The sequence below is a fragment of the Abramis brama genome (genome assembly GCF_963993115.1).
Source record: "Abramis brama genome assembly, chromosome: 10".
NCBI lineage: Eukaryota > Metazoa > Chordata > Actinopteri > Cypriniformes > Leuciscidae > Abramis > Abramis brama.
The window spans coordinates 42230655-42249301 of record NC_139972.1 but is presented as its reverse complement, the minus strand read 5'-3'; the positions used below and the strand labels follow the sequence as shown (position 1 = coordinate 42249301).

The window sequence follows — 18647 nt, the reverse complement described above, 5'->3', positions numbered from 1 at the left end:
CATAAACCAAATGTAAACAGGGCAGTTGACTGTTCCAGTCCCAGGTTAGTGATTTCCTAAATAGTTCTTTCATTTCTCTCTTATTTGCACCCATTTCTCACATAGTTAAATAGTTACAAATCAAATTAATATTTTGTTAATTTAGCCTATTTATTTTGTAGGTAGGTGAATAATAATAGAGATGAAGTAGTAATCCATTTTTTCTCACATGGCAATTTTACCACCAGGTAAACTTTGACAACTATTCTAGCACAAAGTTCTGACTTTTATTTTGACAGGCAGTTTGGTTTAGTGTATTTTGTAAGAGTGCTGTAGCAGAATTAAAAATAAACATTGGTGAAACTGATCATCGTCGTGTGTCTGTCTCATGGACAACAATCAGCAGTAGTACTGACGACGAAGGCCTGCCTGTCTGTCTGTCTGTCTGGCATCTGGTTGTGAAACACACACGAGCACTGAGCTGCGAGCACACAGTATGCAGAACACCTGCACAGAGCCAGAGGACTAAACAAACACGCCATTTATGTACCATTTTTAAAGGAAAGAGCGTTGCATCTGCTTATTATTTTTTCGAAGGGAAAGTCTTAAGATTAACAGATGTTTGATGTGTGCAGTCGTTCTGCTGTCATTAGCGCAGAGTGAGTGTGTTCTGGAGGAGAGCATGAGTGTATGTGTGTGCGCGCATGCTCGCTGGAGGAGGAGAGCATGAGCCTCTGATGTGCATTAGTGTGAGTGTGTGTGTGTGTGTGTGAGAGCATGAGTGTGCTGTCTCTGCTGGCCCGGATCATGCGCTCTCTGCTGCTGCGGCCCAAGACTCTCCTCCTCCTGCTCCTGCTGTGTGTGTCTCTGGCTCTCTGGAGCTTCTTCTTCTTCCACACGGAGGAGGTGAAGACCATCGTGCGGTCCAGCCGAGACACGGTGCACATGATGAAGGGCAAGGTGAGGGAGATGATGCTGGATGAGCAGATGAACATGATGAAGGGCAGGGTGAGGGAGATGATGCTGGAGGAGCAGATCTCCTTCTCCAGGACATGGCAGTTCAGGAGCAGCTCTGCCGCGGTGTACTCGATCCAGGGCAGGAGAGATCACATGGAGGACCGGTTCCTCATCCTCACGGACACACTCAACAACAGCCATCCGGACATCTTCGGCATCTTCGACGGGCATGGGGGAAAGGTAAACATCTCTCTCTCTCTCTCTCTCTGTGTGTGTGTGTGTGTGTGTCTGTGTGCATGCATCTATTTGTATGTGTGTGTGCATGCATCTGTCAGCCTGTCTGTCTGTGCATGCATCTCTCTCTCTCTCTCTCTCTCTCTCTCTCTCTCTCTCTCTCTCTCTCTCTCTCTCTCTCGCTGTGTGTGTTTGTGCGCATGCATCTCTCTCTCTCTCTCTCTGTGTGTGTGTGTGTGCATGCATCTCTCTCTCTCTGTGTGTGTGTGCATACATCTGTCTGTCTGTCTGTCTGTCTGTGCATGCATCTCTCTCTGTGTGTGTGTGTGTGTGTGTGTGCATGCATCTCTCTGTGTGTGTGTGTGTGTGTGTGTGTGCGCATGCATGCATCTGTGTATGTGTCCATGCATCTGTCTGTCTGTCTGTCTGTCTGTGCATGCATCTCTCTCTGTGTGTGTGCATGCATTTGTGTGCCTGTCTGTCTGTGCATGCATCTCTGTGTGTGTCTGTGTGTGTTTGTGTGTGTGTGCATGCATGCATATTTCTCTTTCTTTCTAGTGACATTTTGTTTGGACATGGGTGTCCAAGAAAATATCTTAGCCTTTGAAGCAGCTTGTTACATGCAAATGTCTCATTCAGTAGCGTCTTATGATATTATAATTTACTAATCATTAGTAAATTATGAATTGAATCATTAATTCACTAATCATCACTAATGTACTATGACTTTTGACACATTTGATTTTAATGGATTCAACGACAGCTTTGTTGCTGAATACTCTGTGTTTATTGGAAAATTTAATTAAAGGGTCTGTTCAACCTAAAATAAAAATTCATTAATTAATTAAAAAAAACATTAATTACTTACCCTCATGTCATTCCAAACCCATAAGGCATTCATTCATCTTCAGAACACAAATTAAGATATTTTTTTATGAAATCCAAGAGGAATCTGCAAGAGATAATACGAGAGAAATCCGCATGGGGCCGCCGCAACGTTCACCGGTCTTTTTCGCGGACGCGAGCTTGACAGCAAGGCTGTCAAGAAACTGGACTTGACATGGAATACTCCGGATGAGCCTACCAAGAGTAAGCTGGATTCCTGGTTTCTCCAGTCGGGCCGCCGATACCAGGCTGCTTCGAGGAGGAGGACTCCGACGTTCATCCCCGACGTCCAGGAACACGTGATGAAGTCGTGGTCTGCACCCCAATCGGCGCGCACCCACTCTGCCACACAGGCTATGTTCTCCCACGTGGACCGGGCGGAAGCCCATGGCTATATGCGCATGCCCCCCGTCGAGGAGACCGTCGCCGCACACCTGTGCCCGTCCTCTTCTTCTCTGAGCATGGACCTCAGCTTGCCGTCCAAGCCTACAGATTCACGGCTCATCTGGCTGACAAGGCCTACGCATCTGCAGGCGAAGCGGCATCCACTTGGCATGCCATGGCTGTACTGCAGGAGTTTCAGGCAAAGCTTCTGCAGTCCCTGGATGGCGGCATCGTGGACGTGGACGTCGTAAAAGACCTGCCTGCGGCAACGGACTTCACACTCATGGCTACTAAGCACTCCGCACAGGCCATTGGTCGCTCCATGGGCTTCGTGGTCGTATTTAACAGGCACCTGTGGTTAACACTAGCTGACATGAAGGACGCGGACCGCAAGACGCTCCTTAATGCTCCAATCACTCCCTCCGGCCTCTTTGGCGACGCCGTGGAGTCAGTCACGGAGCGTTTCTTTGAAGCGCCGAAGCGTGCAAAGGCTATGAGTTACGTGATGACCCGTCGCTCTGGAAGTCAATCTGACTGCAGTAGATGTGAAAGATATTAATAAAAATGAAGTTAATTCGGCCAGCGCTCATACCTGTATTTACATCCTGTTTTCGGTCGAAGTCCACAGTAGTCGATTGTCGAGTTCACGCAGTTAGTTAGTTACCTATGATCACGCGCGTGAACTCGACAATCGACTACTGTGGACTTCGACCGAAAACAGGATGTAAATACAGGTATGTGCGCTGGCTGAATTAACATCTACTGCAGTCAGATTCACCCGTGTTCACGCTGAAGGAATCACTCACATGACCTGTGCACTTGTAATGACACATCAAGGATGTTAAGAGGCTAAAAGCAGGATTAAAACTTGCCCCATTGAAGTCAACAGGGTGCAAATTTTAAAAAGAGGATAACATGGTGTAGGCAACACCGATTTTTGTCGTTGTTCTCTGTACTGACAGCACTCCACATTTACAAAAAAATGATCTCAATGTTAAAATTGACCGGAGTTCTCCTTTAATAACAGAAAATAATGACAGAATATTTTTTTATATCTTCGCCACGTTGGCCTAAATGTCTGCACTTCTTTTCTATTTTATATTTTGTTACCTAAGGCTTTGTTTTTAAAATAGGGACATTAGTTTGGCTGTGATGCTCAGTCACCTGCAAAATTGTAAAACCAACATGAAAAAGAATCGTGATAAAATCGTGAATCGTGATTTTCCTGAAAAAAAATCGTGATATGATATTTTTGCCATATCGCCCACCCCTATGATGAATTGTTACAGTTTATGGACCCTAACCCTTACCCCATTATAAACACAGCTGTTTAGGCCGTGTGTGTGTGTGTGTGTGTGTGTGTGTGTGTGTGTGTGTGTGTGTACGTGTGAAGAGTGTATGTGTTTAGATGAGCATGTGTGAGGTGTGGGCGAGCGTGTGGAGGAGAATGATGTGGGCGAGTAAGTGTTTGTGTGTGTGTGTGTGTGTGTGTGTGTGTGTCTGTGTGAGCATTTGAGCCGCATTTACACTGCAGATCTTGATGCCCAATTCACATGTGTTGAGTATCTGATTTTTTTGACAACCAGCTTACATCTTTTTCATATCCGATATGCATTTACACGATACAACTAGACGGACTGACCCGGAAAAGCAAGTAGAAATGGCAGGATTTGCAGTTGAAATAATAATACGAGCTTTTAGTTTTCAGTATATTCAATAAATATTAATATTATAATAAATATTATTTTTAGGGCTGTCAGTAGCTAAAAATTGTAATTGCTTACTTATCATTAAATTAAGCGTACGTCCTTTATCTTGTTTAACGTGTTTATTTTCTTATCATTTGCTATATCCAGCAAAGTAAACCATCAGACTGAAAGGTGATTCTCACAAAAGGTAAATTTAGGTTAAAATTATTATTTTCCCATATAATTCATACAATTATGCTCACCAAACCAAAGCACTCATGAAAAAATTATATTATTTAAGATAAATAAATAATTAATTTAAGCAAAGATTGTGTATTTATTGTAAAATATTAGTTTTAAGTTAAAGATGTTTCAATTATATTTAATTTTTTTTCAATAATTTTAGATGCCACTATCAAGTAAAGAAAAATCGGTCACACTTTATATTAGGTGTCTTTAACTACTATGTACTCACGTAAAATAAAATGTTAGGTATGGTGTACTTGTTGATGTTGTAGTGTAAAGCACTTGTTACTGAGGTGGAGACTGGTAAAGGTTTGGACAGGTTTGGTGGGATGAGTGGCCAGATTATATTTTGGCATGGCTCGTTTTTTTTCCGAGAACCGTCACACATCTCTTGTGAGTGTTTGAGCATGTGTGAGCATTTTTGTGAACTGTGTGTGTGAGTTTGTGTGTCTATATATGTGTGTGTGTGTGTGCATGCGTGTTTGTGTGAGTGTTTGTGTGTGAGCCTTTGATTGATGTGTGGGCAAATGTGTGTGTATGTGAAAGTGTTGCATGGTATATTGGCGTGACAGTATTTAGCCATTGCCAGAGTGTTTTTCACGTGCTGTTGCACAGTACACCAGTGCTATTGGGAATGTTTTCCTATATCACTTTCTTCCAGAGCAAGTGTGATACCAATACTCAAATTGTTGGTGCTTGTTGATGCCTGTACTGTCATTGCATTTGAGAATATCTGTGTTTCTGCTTTTTGGGAAAACAGCTGATATGCCTGATGCCTCAATATATTTTTGTCGGCAGTGTTTTCCTGCCTGTTGTCCTTTCGTGAACGTCATTCTGGTTCAGTGTTTTCATGATAGTAGATGCATGAACAAAGACTTTCAGTCTTCTGGAGGTGCTGTTATTCTTGTGTTGTTCCTCGTCTGCTTCAGGATTGTGTGTTGTGCTCCTATAGTGATCTCTGTATGATGCAGAATGATCCAGAATCTCCTAAATCTGTAAATACTGTGGATTCATGAACACCAGGTCTCGAGAAGTGCTTTTGTAGCCTGTTCCAGCTCTGTAATGTGTTTTTAAGGTCCTGTGAATGCTTTTGGGATTGAGGCATGCTTCACATATCTGTGATTGTGATTTAAATGAAGAACAGACCACATTTTACTATGGATCACCCATGGGTACTTTGTGTGAGTCAGATTCACTGATGAACCTCTGCAGGGATCGCACACATAGCCAGCGATGTATGAGAGTTGTTGCTCTAGGTTAAAGTTTTTAGGTTGCAAGTATGTCAAGTTATAGGCGAGCACCTTTTGTTAGCCCAAACACACACATCACACATGCTTGAGTATGTGTAGTGTTCAACACTGAGGCTCTCGTTTACTCTGGACTAAACTAAGACATGCACTGTTATTCTGTCTTATTTTCCCTCCACACATCTGTGTTTCGCTGAAGAGGAAGGTCTGTTCTGCTGAGCACATGTTTGGACGCTGCCGTCTGATGGAAAGTTGATGCACAGCTGCATTTCATCCATCGACGGAAATTTTTCCAACAGACTGTAAAATTAAACTTAAAATGAAAAAGAATTAACTTGTGCTAATTTAAATTAAATTAAATTTTGTGCTAAGTGGTGATAACTCAGATCAGAGGAGATTAGTTAAGCTTTCTCCAGTACATGAAGATCTTGTGTAGTAGTTAGTGTGTGTGTGTGTGTGTGTGTGTGTGTGAGTGCTTCTGATTACAGTTGATATTTACAAAAAATTCTCTGTCAGTTTTCAGTCGGACTGTCAGACAGTGGCTAATAATTGTTTACATGCAACCAAATAATCCGTTATTCAGATTGACGGCTCAATCGGACTGAAAAGCCTTCATGTAAACACCTTAATCGATCCGAATGAGCTCGATCCGAAGGTTGTGACATATAAACGCGCACATCAAGACGATCACGTTTAGCATCACATAAACATTACGTTCAGAGATTCAGTCCGATTGAAACAAAAGTTGTGCATGTAAATGTAGCTTGTGAAAGGAAATCACTAAGGAAATGAATTAAAAGGAAAGGCAGCAGGAATTACTCCAGCGCTGATAAACACAATCATATGGGCAGAATATTTTCAGTTCAGAGAGGATGGACATCCTTTGATCAAGATCAATAACATGTGAAGGGAGTTGAAGTGCTGGGTTGGAAAACATTTAAGAGAATAGTTCAGACTTCAGTCATCATCACCCTCACGAATCCTTCACTAGTAATGTATGCTTCTGTTAGATTAAAAAAGATTACAGTGTTCACAGAAACGCTGTTTGTAATGTTGATGAAGGCACTCTTCAAAGTCTGGGTGAGCAATTTCATACGTTTCATACATCATATTTATGCTTTCATTAAACTCAATTCCTCTTGAAACTATTAGTAAACAAGTTAGTGCTGTAATAAACAATACGTACGATGTTAAAAATTATTTTTTTCTCCTTGAGGTAAAGTATGTCTTTATTAGTGCATAATGCAATCAGAGAAATCAAACTTTAAAAGGTGCAGGCAACCGTGCAAACGAATAGAAAAGTAAAAAGGTAAGTAAAAAATGTTTTATTTTAGTGGTAGATATAATGTGTTCATAAGTATACTCATAAGTGTGAAATATGAGATAATGAAGTAATTGTAGTCACATTGCAAACAAAGTTTTTGTCTTGTTTTCTCACTGGGGGTTTGTTTGAAACAGGAGTTATTCACCCGCTGGGTCACGCCGTCCTAAATAGACACGTATCGTCCACAAAAACATCAACATTCCCCGGATAATCAGTGTTTGGTAGGAAGGATCAGAACATCCCTTACTCTCATTCAGGCTGAAGGTCATGGATGAAAAAGACCAGCGCAGGATTAAAAAGCAGTTAATGAATAGTTTTGTTGCTTCTATCAAAGATCATTTAGCAGTGACAAGTTCAAGAATAAGAGAGATAAATCCATTGCAAGCCTTAAAACTTGACTGCCAGTGCAAGGAACAAATACAACACCAGATAACTATAAAACATTTTGATATTTAAAGCATAAATGATTTCTGTTCAGTTTTAGACGGCTTCGGCCTCAGTTGTGGCATCATTTCCACCCCAGCCAACTATGTTTTCCTCCAGTTAGTTTATCAAGTAGACAGTAGTATCAGTGAAGGAGTCAAACAAGGTCCAGAAAATTAAATGCACAGATGATTCATTCACAGTAATAACAGTAACAAGCATGAAGAAGAAGAAAAGGGTCAGTTTTGATTATATGCTGACTGGTTGGAAAACATTTTGGGATTTCTCTTATGATGTTATTGGATAGTGTTGATTTTGTTCAACGGTGTTGGACAACAGACATGGACAAATGTCTGCTCAGGTCTTTTTATTATTGTAAATGAAAGGTTACAGACATGGAAATTAGGTTCAGAATGAATTAATTTGTCTGCTATGTCTTTGCACAGTAGCTAGGAGTCACTAGTGAGCAATGCTGAATGAAGCTTCGAGTAATGAACCTTTGGCTGAAGCAATGGGCTGCGAGGTCTCAGTGGTTCAGGAAGCCTCATTTTGCCATCACTATTGGGAGCTTCAATGCTGCAGAAATATTTGTGTACCCTTCCCCAGCTCTGTGCCTCATTGCAATCCTGTCTCGGCGGTCTAAAGATAATTCCTTGGACTTCATAGCTTGGTTTGTGCTCTGACATGCACTGTTTACTGTGGGACCTTATCAAATCATGTCCAATCAACTGAGTTTACCACAGGTGGACTCGGCAAAGGCTGTGAATACTTATGTACGTGTGATTTTTTTTGTCTTTCATTTTTAATAAATTTGCAAATATTTCAAACAAACTTCTTTCACGTTGTCATTATGGGGTATTGTTTGTAGAATTGTAATTAATTTAATCAATTTTGGAATAAGGCTGTAACATAACAGGCTGTGGAAAAAGTGAAGCGCTGTGAATACTTTCCGGATGCACTGTATGATGAGCACAATATGACCACAGTCATGCGCAGAAGAGTGTGTTCATAAATTGATGTGAATCCCCTGACGTATTGCTCCAGAATGAGAAATGTCATCTGTGTTTGTCTCTCAGGCAGCTGCAGAGTACGCCAAGTCTCGTCTTCCCGTCATGTTGCGCCAGCAGCTTCAGAAAGAAAACAGCGCTCGTACTCCTCAGTCCATCCTCAGGCAGCAGATCCTCAACATGGACAAAGAGATGCTGGAGAAACTGTCGGCCTCCTATGATGAAGCAGGTGAGAGCTCACAGTCCGATGGATGGCTCAGAATCACAATATACTAAGTGCAAGTCTACGACAATTTGACCTTTGACCTGAGAATCAAAAATGACATGTGATGAGGTCATTCTGCACTGTCGTGTCATACTCTGTGCTGCTTTAAAAAAAGTACCTGACAGTATTCAGTAGATTCTGAATATACTACTAAACAAAATATCATGTGATTTACTAGAGGTTCTGACAAAATGTTCATTGCTGCAGTCTGTTTAAAAAATAATGAATTTGATTTTTTTTTAAAAAATGTAATTGGTTAAATTAATGATTCAATGACTCTCTTATAAATACTTCACTTGTTTCATTACTGGATAAATTAGTGGGTGTTTCTCATTTCTTATTTGAGTTTAAGACATTATATATAGTAGTTTAATGTAGTACTGACATTAAGGGCCCTATCTTGCACCCAGCGCAATTGACTTTGTACACTGACGCATGTTTCATTCCTATTTTGCACCCGCGCAAAGCGCGCTTTTCCCTCCACAGAAGCACGTCGCTAAACTTGGGAATGAACTTGCGCTCCCTGGGCGGTTCAGCGCAAAAAAGGAGGCGTGTTCTGGCGCAAACGTTCCTTCATGCTATTTTGCGGGTTTAGAAAACAATTCCGCCACTAACCAGGAAAAAATAGTTTAAAGTCAGTGGCGCGTTGCGCATGTTATTCATATGCTATTTTAAGGGCGCATGCTTGGCCATAATCAATGTAGCGTGTGCACAACGCGCATACACTTTGATTCTCTCATCTACACAGAAGCAGCAGTTTTCATTTTTGCAAATCATACATTATTACGATAGATAGATAGATAGATAGATAGATAGATAGATAGATAGATAGTTTATTATAAAAGCATACATCTAGCTTATACATTTACCCAAATTATCATACGCCTGTTTAACCGAAGCTAATTTGGGTGTGTTTCTCCATCCCCAACGTCACTTCTCTGTGTTTTACGGCCCTGACGAGAACGTCGGTCTCCTCGGCTGTGAACCGCTCCTGGCGTGTGCCTGGCAAATCCGCCGTTATAATAGCAATTCGCTTTAGAACAAGCACGTCTGCTCTTAAAGGGAATGTGAGATGACGCTCTGATTGGTTTATTTCACGTTACGCCCAAACCACACCTATGAATAATGAAGCTACTTCAGACCAACCCCTTTTAGATTTGCGCCTGGCGCAAGAGTCATTGATCCCGCCGGGAAAATAGCAACAGCGCCAAGACCCGCCCACAAAGTTACTTGCGCTTTGCGCTTGACACTTGCGTTTCAGATCGTTAAAATAGGGCCCTATAACTCTGAAAACTTGAATTTTTTCTTACAGAGAAATATTTATTTTGGGTGAACTACACAATACATTCTGTCACTATCCACGATAAATATTGTTGCATTTTTGTATTGTGATATATTGTGACACCCCTACCTATTACCAATTTAAGGACAAAATAATAATAATTACAATAGAGGTAGAAGGCTAACGAAAATACAAAGTTCAACTGTAAATCGGGCCAAGAGCTGGATTGCTCCAGTAAAGAGGAGAGAGGCGGTGAAGGATCTTGCATGAGGCGAACAAGACCAGACTAACAGAGAGAGGGAGAGACCATTAATGCCATTGGTGCGTTTATAGTAGAGATCCCAGATCAGTGGTGTAGTCTAGTTTTTTGTAGTGAGTATACTGTAATATACCCCCCCAACTCCACCCTTTTTTACTTTTAGAAATGGTGTTTTTGAAAAAAAAAATGGTGTTATTGTTTTGACAAGTTTAGGCTACTCTTTAAATTAAAACATGTATGAAAACTTGTGTGATAGTCCCTTAAAATAACGTTTTAATAGATTTTATTATTATTATTATTATTTTAAAAATCATTTTTACTTCTTTTTAATTTCTTTGAGTTAGACCGAACTTTTATTTTGGTGGGTTGTAGACATTTGAGTTTCTGTGTGTTTTAATAAACTATTATTATTATTATTAGGCCTACTTGAAGTATACTCTACTGTGCAATAGTAATATATTTCTGTTATAATTTCTTCAAGTTATACCGAACTTTTATTTTGACAGGTTGTCGTAAAGACATTACAGTTTCTATGTGTTTGTATATGAAACGAATGAATGACTTTTATCAAATGAAATGGTGAAATTCTCGTGAAGTGACTCTCATAGCAGCTCTGCGATGAAGTGCACATGTAGTAGCTCATGTCTCAATACAGTGAAACGCTGAAAACACCACGAGCGTGATCACGCGTGCTTCAGTGTGTGTGTGTGTGTGTGTGTGTGTGTGTAGTGGAGCACACATTGAGCGCTCATTCATTCCCAGAGACGCGTAGAACAATTGCAACTTTAATATTCACAGACACTAGTCCATATCGAGATTTGATTCATTGTACAGCCCTACTTTTGATTTATTCATTCAAAAATAGCCAAATTCGGTGACGTTCTGCTTAGCAAGCTCCATTTGTGACTGGATTCCGCGATTCGGTGTCGCTTCGCAAACACAGACGGGGTGAATTTATGAATGAAAGTGAAAGTTCTGACACAAAACGAAGTTGTTACGCATCCTCACGATTTTTTAAGTGGGTATACGGAAATCCTTGGCCTTTTCTAGTGGGTATACGGCGTATACCTGCGTATCACGTAGACTACACCACTGTCCCAGATGATGCCACTCCACTTTAGAGGATTGGAGAATCCGCTTCTGGCAACACCACCTACACGCTGAAATACATACATGACACATGCATGCTGACCGGCACTGAGAATAATACCAGACACGCATGAAACCGGCCTGGGTTTCCATTGATAACTGGCTCAGAGTTCCCTTTTATGAAGTTTTTCAGTCTTGTAAACGGGTAAGTTCAGCCCAGAGCCTCACTCGCATCCGGTTTGTGTCTCGCTCAGGTACCACGTGTCTGGTGGCTCTGCTGTCTGAGAAGGACTTGACTGTAGCTAATGTTGGCGATTCCAGGGCAGTGCTGTGCGATAAAGACGGTAATGCCGTCCCGCTGTCACATGACCACAAACCCTACCAGGTCAAAGAGCGAAAGAGAATCAAGAAAGCAGGTGAGTAGCAGCCCACTGCAGTCATGCATGTATATATTAAATTATGTTTAGGATTGTTTTTTTGCATCGTCACATTGTCAATTAAAAACATTTTACCCCATTACTGTAATGTGATAATTGTAAAGTATTTATACATTAGGGTAGTAGTTATACTTCCTTTACACTGATTTAAATGGTCTATTATGCAAAATTCACTTTTAAATTGTTTCCCCAAATTCAACTGAAAATGCAACTTTTAATGACTTCTGCAGTCTCAAAATTATTCAATCCCCTGAATATAATCCCTCACAACAGCACAAATCTGCAAACAGGTGTTGTCTCACTAATCAAGGGCTTCATTAGTTGCACCAGGTGTGCTTGAGCTAGAACACATGAAATATCTGAACTGGCTAGGTTTGTTGAGTGTCATGTTTGCATCCTCTGGCACTGGAAAGGCAAGTGGATTCATTGAAGTATCAGGAAATCCTAGGAGAAAACGTCATGCCATCAGTGAGGAAGCTTAAGCTTGGACCTTCCAACAGGACAGTGATTCCAAGTATACCTCAAATTCCAACAAGGCTTGGTTGCAGAAGAAATCATGGAAGAGTCTACAGTGGCATCACAGTCACCTGACTTGAACCCCATGGAAAATCTCAGGTGGGATTTGAAGAAGGTGGTTGCAGGACGCAAACCCAAGAATATTACTGAACTGGAGGCCATTGCTCATGAGGAATGGGCTCAGATTCATCAGAAACGCTGCCAGAAGCTGCTGTCTGGTTATACATCTCGTTTGCAGCAGGGCAGCAAAACAGCAAAAGGGTTCCCTTTTCGAAAGGGTTCCCTTTTCGCACTGCATCGATGACGCTATAGGGAATGCCTCCACGTGAACCGGTGTCTGAAATCTTATCCAATCACGGCAATCGTTATTGACCGGCGACAGCCTATGACGACACTACTGGTGCGACCCAGAAGTATAAAAAGGGTGCCTAGAATACATGTCATCCACTTCCACATCCATCAGCAGGCATCCCGTAACATGAGACGTTCCCTTTCGAAAGGGAACTCGCACTGGGTAGATGATGCTTTGGGGAATGATATACTAACACCACCATGCTGAGGGGAGTGCATGCCAAATTATGGCTGTGACAAAAAATGGCAGTTTCACTGAAATGCCAAAACACTCCCCCTTCGGGTCACATGCAGGCTTCCCTACAGCCACTGCCCAAGCTATGAGCCTTAAAGAGGCCTCCAAACAATGAAGGCCAACCAAGGCCGCTCAAAGGCTTGGTACCAACAGCTTCAATGGAAGGGGTTCCTTTAAGAGAATATGGACAGGGGGTCCGAAAGGAGTCTCGTCCAGTCACTTTCTGAGGGGAACATAAAGTCAGCCCCACATACCACCAGGGAGGCTGACCTGGTCTAATTTAATGACCTACTGTTGCCAACAACCTGTCTGTTTCCTAAACAGAGTCTCTCACATTATCTGCCTAACCTGTGGAGGCATCCGATAGGGAGGACTGCAGATAGTGACAGTAGTCACTCACAGACCGGATCATAGAGACGGGCATCCTGGAGAGTAGAACTCCGCATAGCACTTTATAACCCTTGCAAACGTGGGGAGTAACTCTACTCAATCCTGGATCTACACAGTGCTTCAAGGCCCTGTGGATGCTGGGCACTCTAAAAAAGGGACTCTAATAAGGGGAGCGCCTCCAGCTCTAGGGCTGATCTAATAGGGAGGCCTCATGAGAGTCCTTCGACCTTCCAACCAGACTTTAGGGAGCTAAGTATTCATACAGAGCGAACCTCAGATAGTATCTGAAACACTTTGCTCAACCTGATATATATTGACCAGGCTCTGGGCTAGAATCAGGGAGGCTCCAAGGGAGCCTGCAACGTGATAATTAATGCTAAACATCCAACTCATTGGGGATTTGCCTTCAAGGAGGCCTGTGAAGGCCTAACTACTTGATAGCGATACTTGTTAGCAGAGCTAGCCTCAGATGTCTTAGGTGCTCTCACAGACATTTCTGTGGGCCTGGTTATACTTAGTTTACATCGCCAACAGGCAGTGTACTAAGCAGAAGTGCTATCGACCCTTTAAACAAGGAGAGTACAATCTTACGCTACAGGACTATGAAGGAGGCCTACTGAAAGGCCTGCAGCTTCGAATATCAAGAGCGTCAGCCCATGGCAATGCTTTAGGCTCTAAGGGGGTGTACTCAAAACCGACCCAAATGGGAGGAAGTACTTGATGTGTCTCTACCTGAGCCCCAGTGGTGAAGGCTGAATAAACTAGAGCTGTGGGTAGCAAAGCACTCTAACAATGACCCTAACAAGGGGAGTACTATCAGCAAATTCTGGGTCGAGGCCTATTTATCTTGTATTAAAGGACAAGTTTCCTTGTTTCACTGCTAAGCCCAAGGAAAATTGAGGCCTCAACTATGAGGCCAACTACATTCAGCCTTGTGACTTGAGTTTTAATTCAAGGAGCCTAGAGGAAAACCAACTTAAGGCCTAGCTGGATAGTGCAAAGACGGGCCTAGGCTAGACGACTCTTGTAATAAGAGGAGGCCAGTACCAGGGAAACTAGACATTACAGAAGATGAACTGATGGGCTCTAGCTCTAAAGAACCTACACTCAGATACTGAGGGGCTCAAGGCGAGGATGCTTCAAGCAAAATTCCTAGTACACATATGCCTAAGCCAGAAATTGAGATGAACATCATCTGTCTGAAGTGAGCTATAGTCTCATTTCAACAACTCTCAAAGTGAGAGGAGACCTGCTATATACATACAAGGTGGCTATCAAGGTGGCCCGAAAAGTGAATAATTGTCAAAAAAAAAAAAATAATAATGTAATGAAATATTTCAGTCTCCTCCCCCTCATAATTTTTTTTCTCTGATGATGTGCACAGTCTTCCCTCCCCTCCATTAACCTGTCAATCACATGAGATTGTGTCAATCAAGCCCCGCCCTACATGTTTTGTTTTTACTTTTCCTGAAGCAGTTTCACTCTAATGTACATCACAATAGGGAGGAAAATACAATCACCATTTCTGGTTCTGACATGAAACAAATGACAATTTTTTAATTTAGGTGTTAAATTTGGCTTCATGACATTCTGCCAAACATCTTTGAAGCTGACATTAAATTGCAGTTTAACTCATTCCTCGCCACAGTTTTCTAAAGAAGTTGCTTTCCACCGCCAGCATTTCTGATCATTTTCACAAACGTTTCATGGCCCTCAGAATATTTTGTTGAATGAATATCTGAACATGCAATATAGCAAAAGAAAGAACAGAGCTTCATGCCTTTTATTATCAACATTTGAATAAGTTTCATTAAAAAATTAACACTTTGAGCAAAAAGCTGAGAAAATCATGTTTTTGTCAAAGACTACATCTGGATCAGATTCAGAGCGATGATGAAAACACAGATGGAGTAGATCGAGTCCATCAACACCCTCAAAGCTTCAGTCCTGGGTTGACATTTCATTCAGTAACATTAGTTTTTATTTATATGCTGTTTATTTTTGATGATCTTGTTATTTTACATATGCATATGATTACATATGATATTGCTTGTTTCTGCTGCTTCTTCACCTGTGTTGTGATCAGGAGATGCTATACTCTTTCAAAAGATGTGTAATAGCGCCGCCTACTGTATAACAGTGGAAACACTGAAAGCTGGAAAATTCCATCAGTGGCAGGGAATGAGTTAAATGTGTTCTGCAACTGTTATAGATTTATTAGCAGAACTGTCATTGTGTGTGCGTCTGAAATACATGGTCTCATGACTTCCTACAAAACAAAACAAAATGTTATTTTTTGAAACACCTTGATTTATCATATTGAATGACTGGCCTGCTTTAATCCAGCAGTAATCAGCTTCTCTGATTTAGGTGGCTTCATCAGTTTCAACGGCTCCTGGCGTGTGCAAGGCGTTCTTGCCATGTCCCGTTCACTCGGCGACTATCCGCTAAAGAAGCTGAAGGTGCTGATCCCTGACCCTGATGTGCTGAACTTTGACCTGGACAAACTACAGCCTCAGTTCATGATTCTGGCCTCAGATGGACTCTGGGACGCCTTCAGCAGCGAGGAAGCCGTGCACTTCATCAAAGAGCGTCTGGATGAGCCGCACTTCGGTGCGAAGAGCATCGTCCTGCAGTCCTTCTACCGCGGCTGTCCGGACAACATCACCGTGATGGTGATCAAGTTCAGAAAGAGAGGCTCCAAAGCTGCTGGCTAGTGAAGACGGATCTGCTTTCACATGTGACCATGGACTGCAAACTGATATCTGAGTGACTGGATGAGCGATTATCATTATGCATAACTTTAGCATTAGATAAAAATGTTAAAAGGCTGTATTTTTTGGAGAAGCAACGCTTTGTATTTAAATTGAATGGTACAGATTTAAGCAATCACTTCTTCATTAAAGGTATAGCTCCCCCGAGGAATTTCTGAAGAATATTTACACAGTTCTCTCATATAAATCTGTTCAAATATTATCATTATCCCTCACTTTGATCTGTTTTTATCTGTCATGTTGGTTTTAATTTCCCTGGTTATTGCATATAATATTTTCAATAATTAACAGTAGGTTTGCCTTAAGAAATAACCCAGCCAACACGTACAGTGTGTAAATCATGAATCATGGAGAAACAGGTAAACTGTGATAGTGACCATGTCTGTCAAGCTCTAAAGTATCAAGGAACTGCCTGAAAACCTCTGCTAGAGCTCTCAAATGCATGCAAATACATGCTCACTTCATTTCTGTGCTAATGCAAACTTTTCTGCTGAATGCACTCTTTACCCCATATGATGGAAGTTGGTTTCTGCCACAAATAAATAAATAAAAACTAAGTGCAACTTTTTATCTCATAATTCTGACTTTTTTTTCTCACAATTGCATGTTTCTATTTGAAATTTAAACTCTATAACATGCAATTGCGACATATCACGCAATTCTGACTTTATATCTCGCAATTCTGAAAAATAAAGTCACAATTATCTTTTAAAATGTTTTATTCTGTGATGGAAACAAGCTTCCATACCATAGCAAATCCATGTACACTTGAATATATAATAATACAGATATACACACACATGTAAAGAAGAATAAATGTTCATTCCTCTTCTTTGAACTGGTGCAGCACACATTCAGTGCACAAACAAACCTTGTCCGAATCTGAACATTTTCTGAAGTTTTCCCTTTGGCGGAGGGGGGAATAAAGACGTGAAAGTGGGTCTGTTTCTCACACAAAGCAACATGTGACTTCCTCTGTTGACCTCATGTCATCAGTCGATTCTTCATTCCAAACTAATAAGTTACAGAAATGGTCATATTTAACAGGCGCTGAAGTGTCGTGTGCCTAGTTCTGTTGGAAGGCGTTTTCTGTTAATATGAAGACATTTATACCAAGCAAAAGTTTCACTTGTTTATGCCTATAACTGTCAGATGTGGACGTGATGATTGTTCAGCACATCAGCACACTACTGTTACACTTTATTTAAAGGTGTCTTTATTACAGTGTAATTATAGTTATTAATAAATGAGTAATTTGAATTAACAACATGTTCTTACTATAGGGTTAGGGTAGGATTAGGGTTTTGGTTAATCGCATGTAATTATGCATAATTTATAGTCGTTACTACAGTGACTACATGTAATAAGGACACTGTAAAATAAAGTGTTACCAAACTACTTTACTAAAACATATTTCAGGTATATCTGACTTTCACAAGCCTTGACTTGACTCAGTATGATCATTGGAAGATTTTAATCCAAATATGTTGCGTTATTTTAATGAACAAACTTATTTTATTTCTCTTTCTATCATGAATTTATTTGCCAGAAGTGTTGTGTTGTCCAGAATTTGTGTTTACAGTGTCCGGAGGTTCATGTCAATTGTCAATGTATTATTTTACATATTGATGTCTCTCTGAGACGAAGAATAACAAAATGAATGTTTATATTAAATATTAACACAAGGTGATGCAATATCAGTCAATGGAGCCTGACTTTTAGAAGCTTCAAAAGCATCATCAAATAATGTTACGAAGCTTCTGAAAATCAGGCTCCTTTTACTGATGTTATTCCTGTGCATGTGTTTATCAATTATGACAATTGGTGAGACATGCTTATTTAATAAAAATAAAACATGACTCTGAATCATTTGTTATGTTTAAGATTGTTTAATTTACTGTGTAATGGGTATTTTAAAAATATATAAAAATATCATTGATAATAAATATTTTATTAAAAATGCTTAAAGGTTGTATTTGATCATTTGTAGAGATGACAGAGAAACCGAAAACAAGCACAGCTTTGAGGGAAGCACAGGCCATTTTGTTGTTTCTAACAAAGTTTGAAAAGTTTTTTTTCAACTGAGAACTTCAGTGTGTTCAGTAAAAAACATCAGTGTGTGAATCTCATCTTTTTTCATCTTTGTTTGAATTTCTCTCAGGCTTTTCTCAGTTGCTGACATGGAACCCAAGACTCAATGTCTGTGGTCATTTGTAGGCTTATTTAACTTACTGCCTTTGAAACAACTTAATGTCCTTTTTTGTCTCACAAACTTTACAGGCTGTATATAATGTGCCTCTCTGCCTACTATGTGCTTCCTTGCATCGTGTCTGATGGTTCATCCTGATCTCCTTGTTGTGGGTGGTGAGAAAATTCCACTGCTGGCTGACCAGTCCATAGATGTCTTGGGAGACTGACTGTACACAGCGGAGCTCTCTGATAGGAACATGGGGAGAGGCGTGTTGAACCAGCTCTCTTGCCAATCCTGGCAAGGATTGATTATCAGTTCAAGTCTATGTCCTGAAATAGTGACGTGGTCCAGTGGTGTCAAGACCGCTCTCCTTATTGAGTCAACTGTTCCATGGTAGGAGGAGCAGAAGAGAGGAAGAGGCAGAAGTACGCAAATCTTGCTGTTGAGTGCAAGGAGGCTGGATGCAGGACCATCATCAGGCCCT

The 18647-nt window shown here is 40.9% G+C and overlaps 1 protein-coding gene across 1 annotated transcript; it reads left to right on the top strand.

Annotated features, from left to right (window-relative positions):
* Positions 1–400: 400 nt before the first annotated feature.
* ppm1lb (protein phosphatase, Mg2+/Mn2+ dependent, 1Lb) lies at positions 401–17876 on the top strand. The gene is made up of 4 exons (XM_084127623.1): positions 401–1176; positions 8444–8603; positions 11524–11685; positions 15569–17876. Exons 1-4 carry the CDS (start codon positions 757–759, stop codon positions 15913–15915), a joined length of 1089 nt encoding a protein of 362 aa, XP_083983749.1. The 5' UTR covers positions 401–756; the 3' UTR covers positions 15916–17876.
* Positions 17877–18647: the final 771 nt, after the last annotated feature.

Coding starts and splice junctions, on each gene's coding strand:
- ppm1lb (XM_084127623.1), top strand. CDS start 757: ATGAGTGTGCTGTCTCTGCTGGCCCGGATCATGCGCTCTCTGCTGCTG. Junction 8,604..11,523: donor GGCCTCCTATGATGAAGCAG/GTGAGAGCTCAC, acceptor TGTCTCGCTCAG/GTACCACGTGTCTGGTGGCT. Junction 11,686..15,568: donor AAAGAGAATCAAGAAAGCAG/GTGAGTAGCAGC, acceptor TCTCTGATTTAG/GTGGCTTCATCAGTTTCAAC.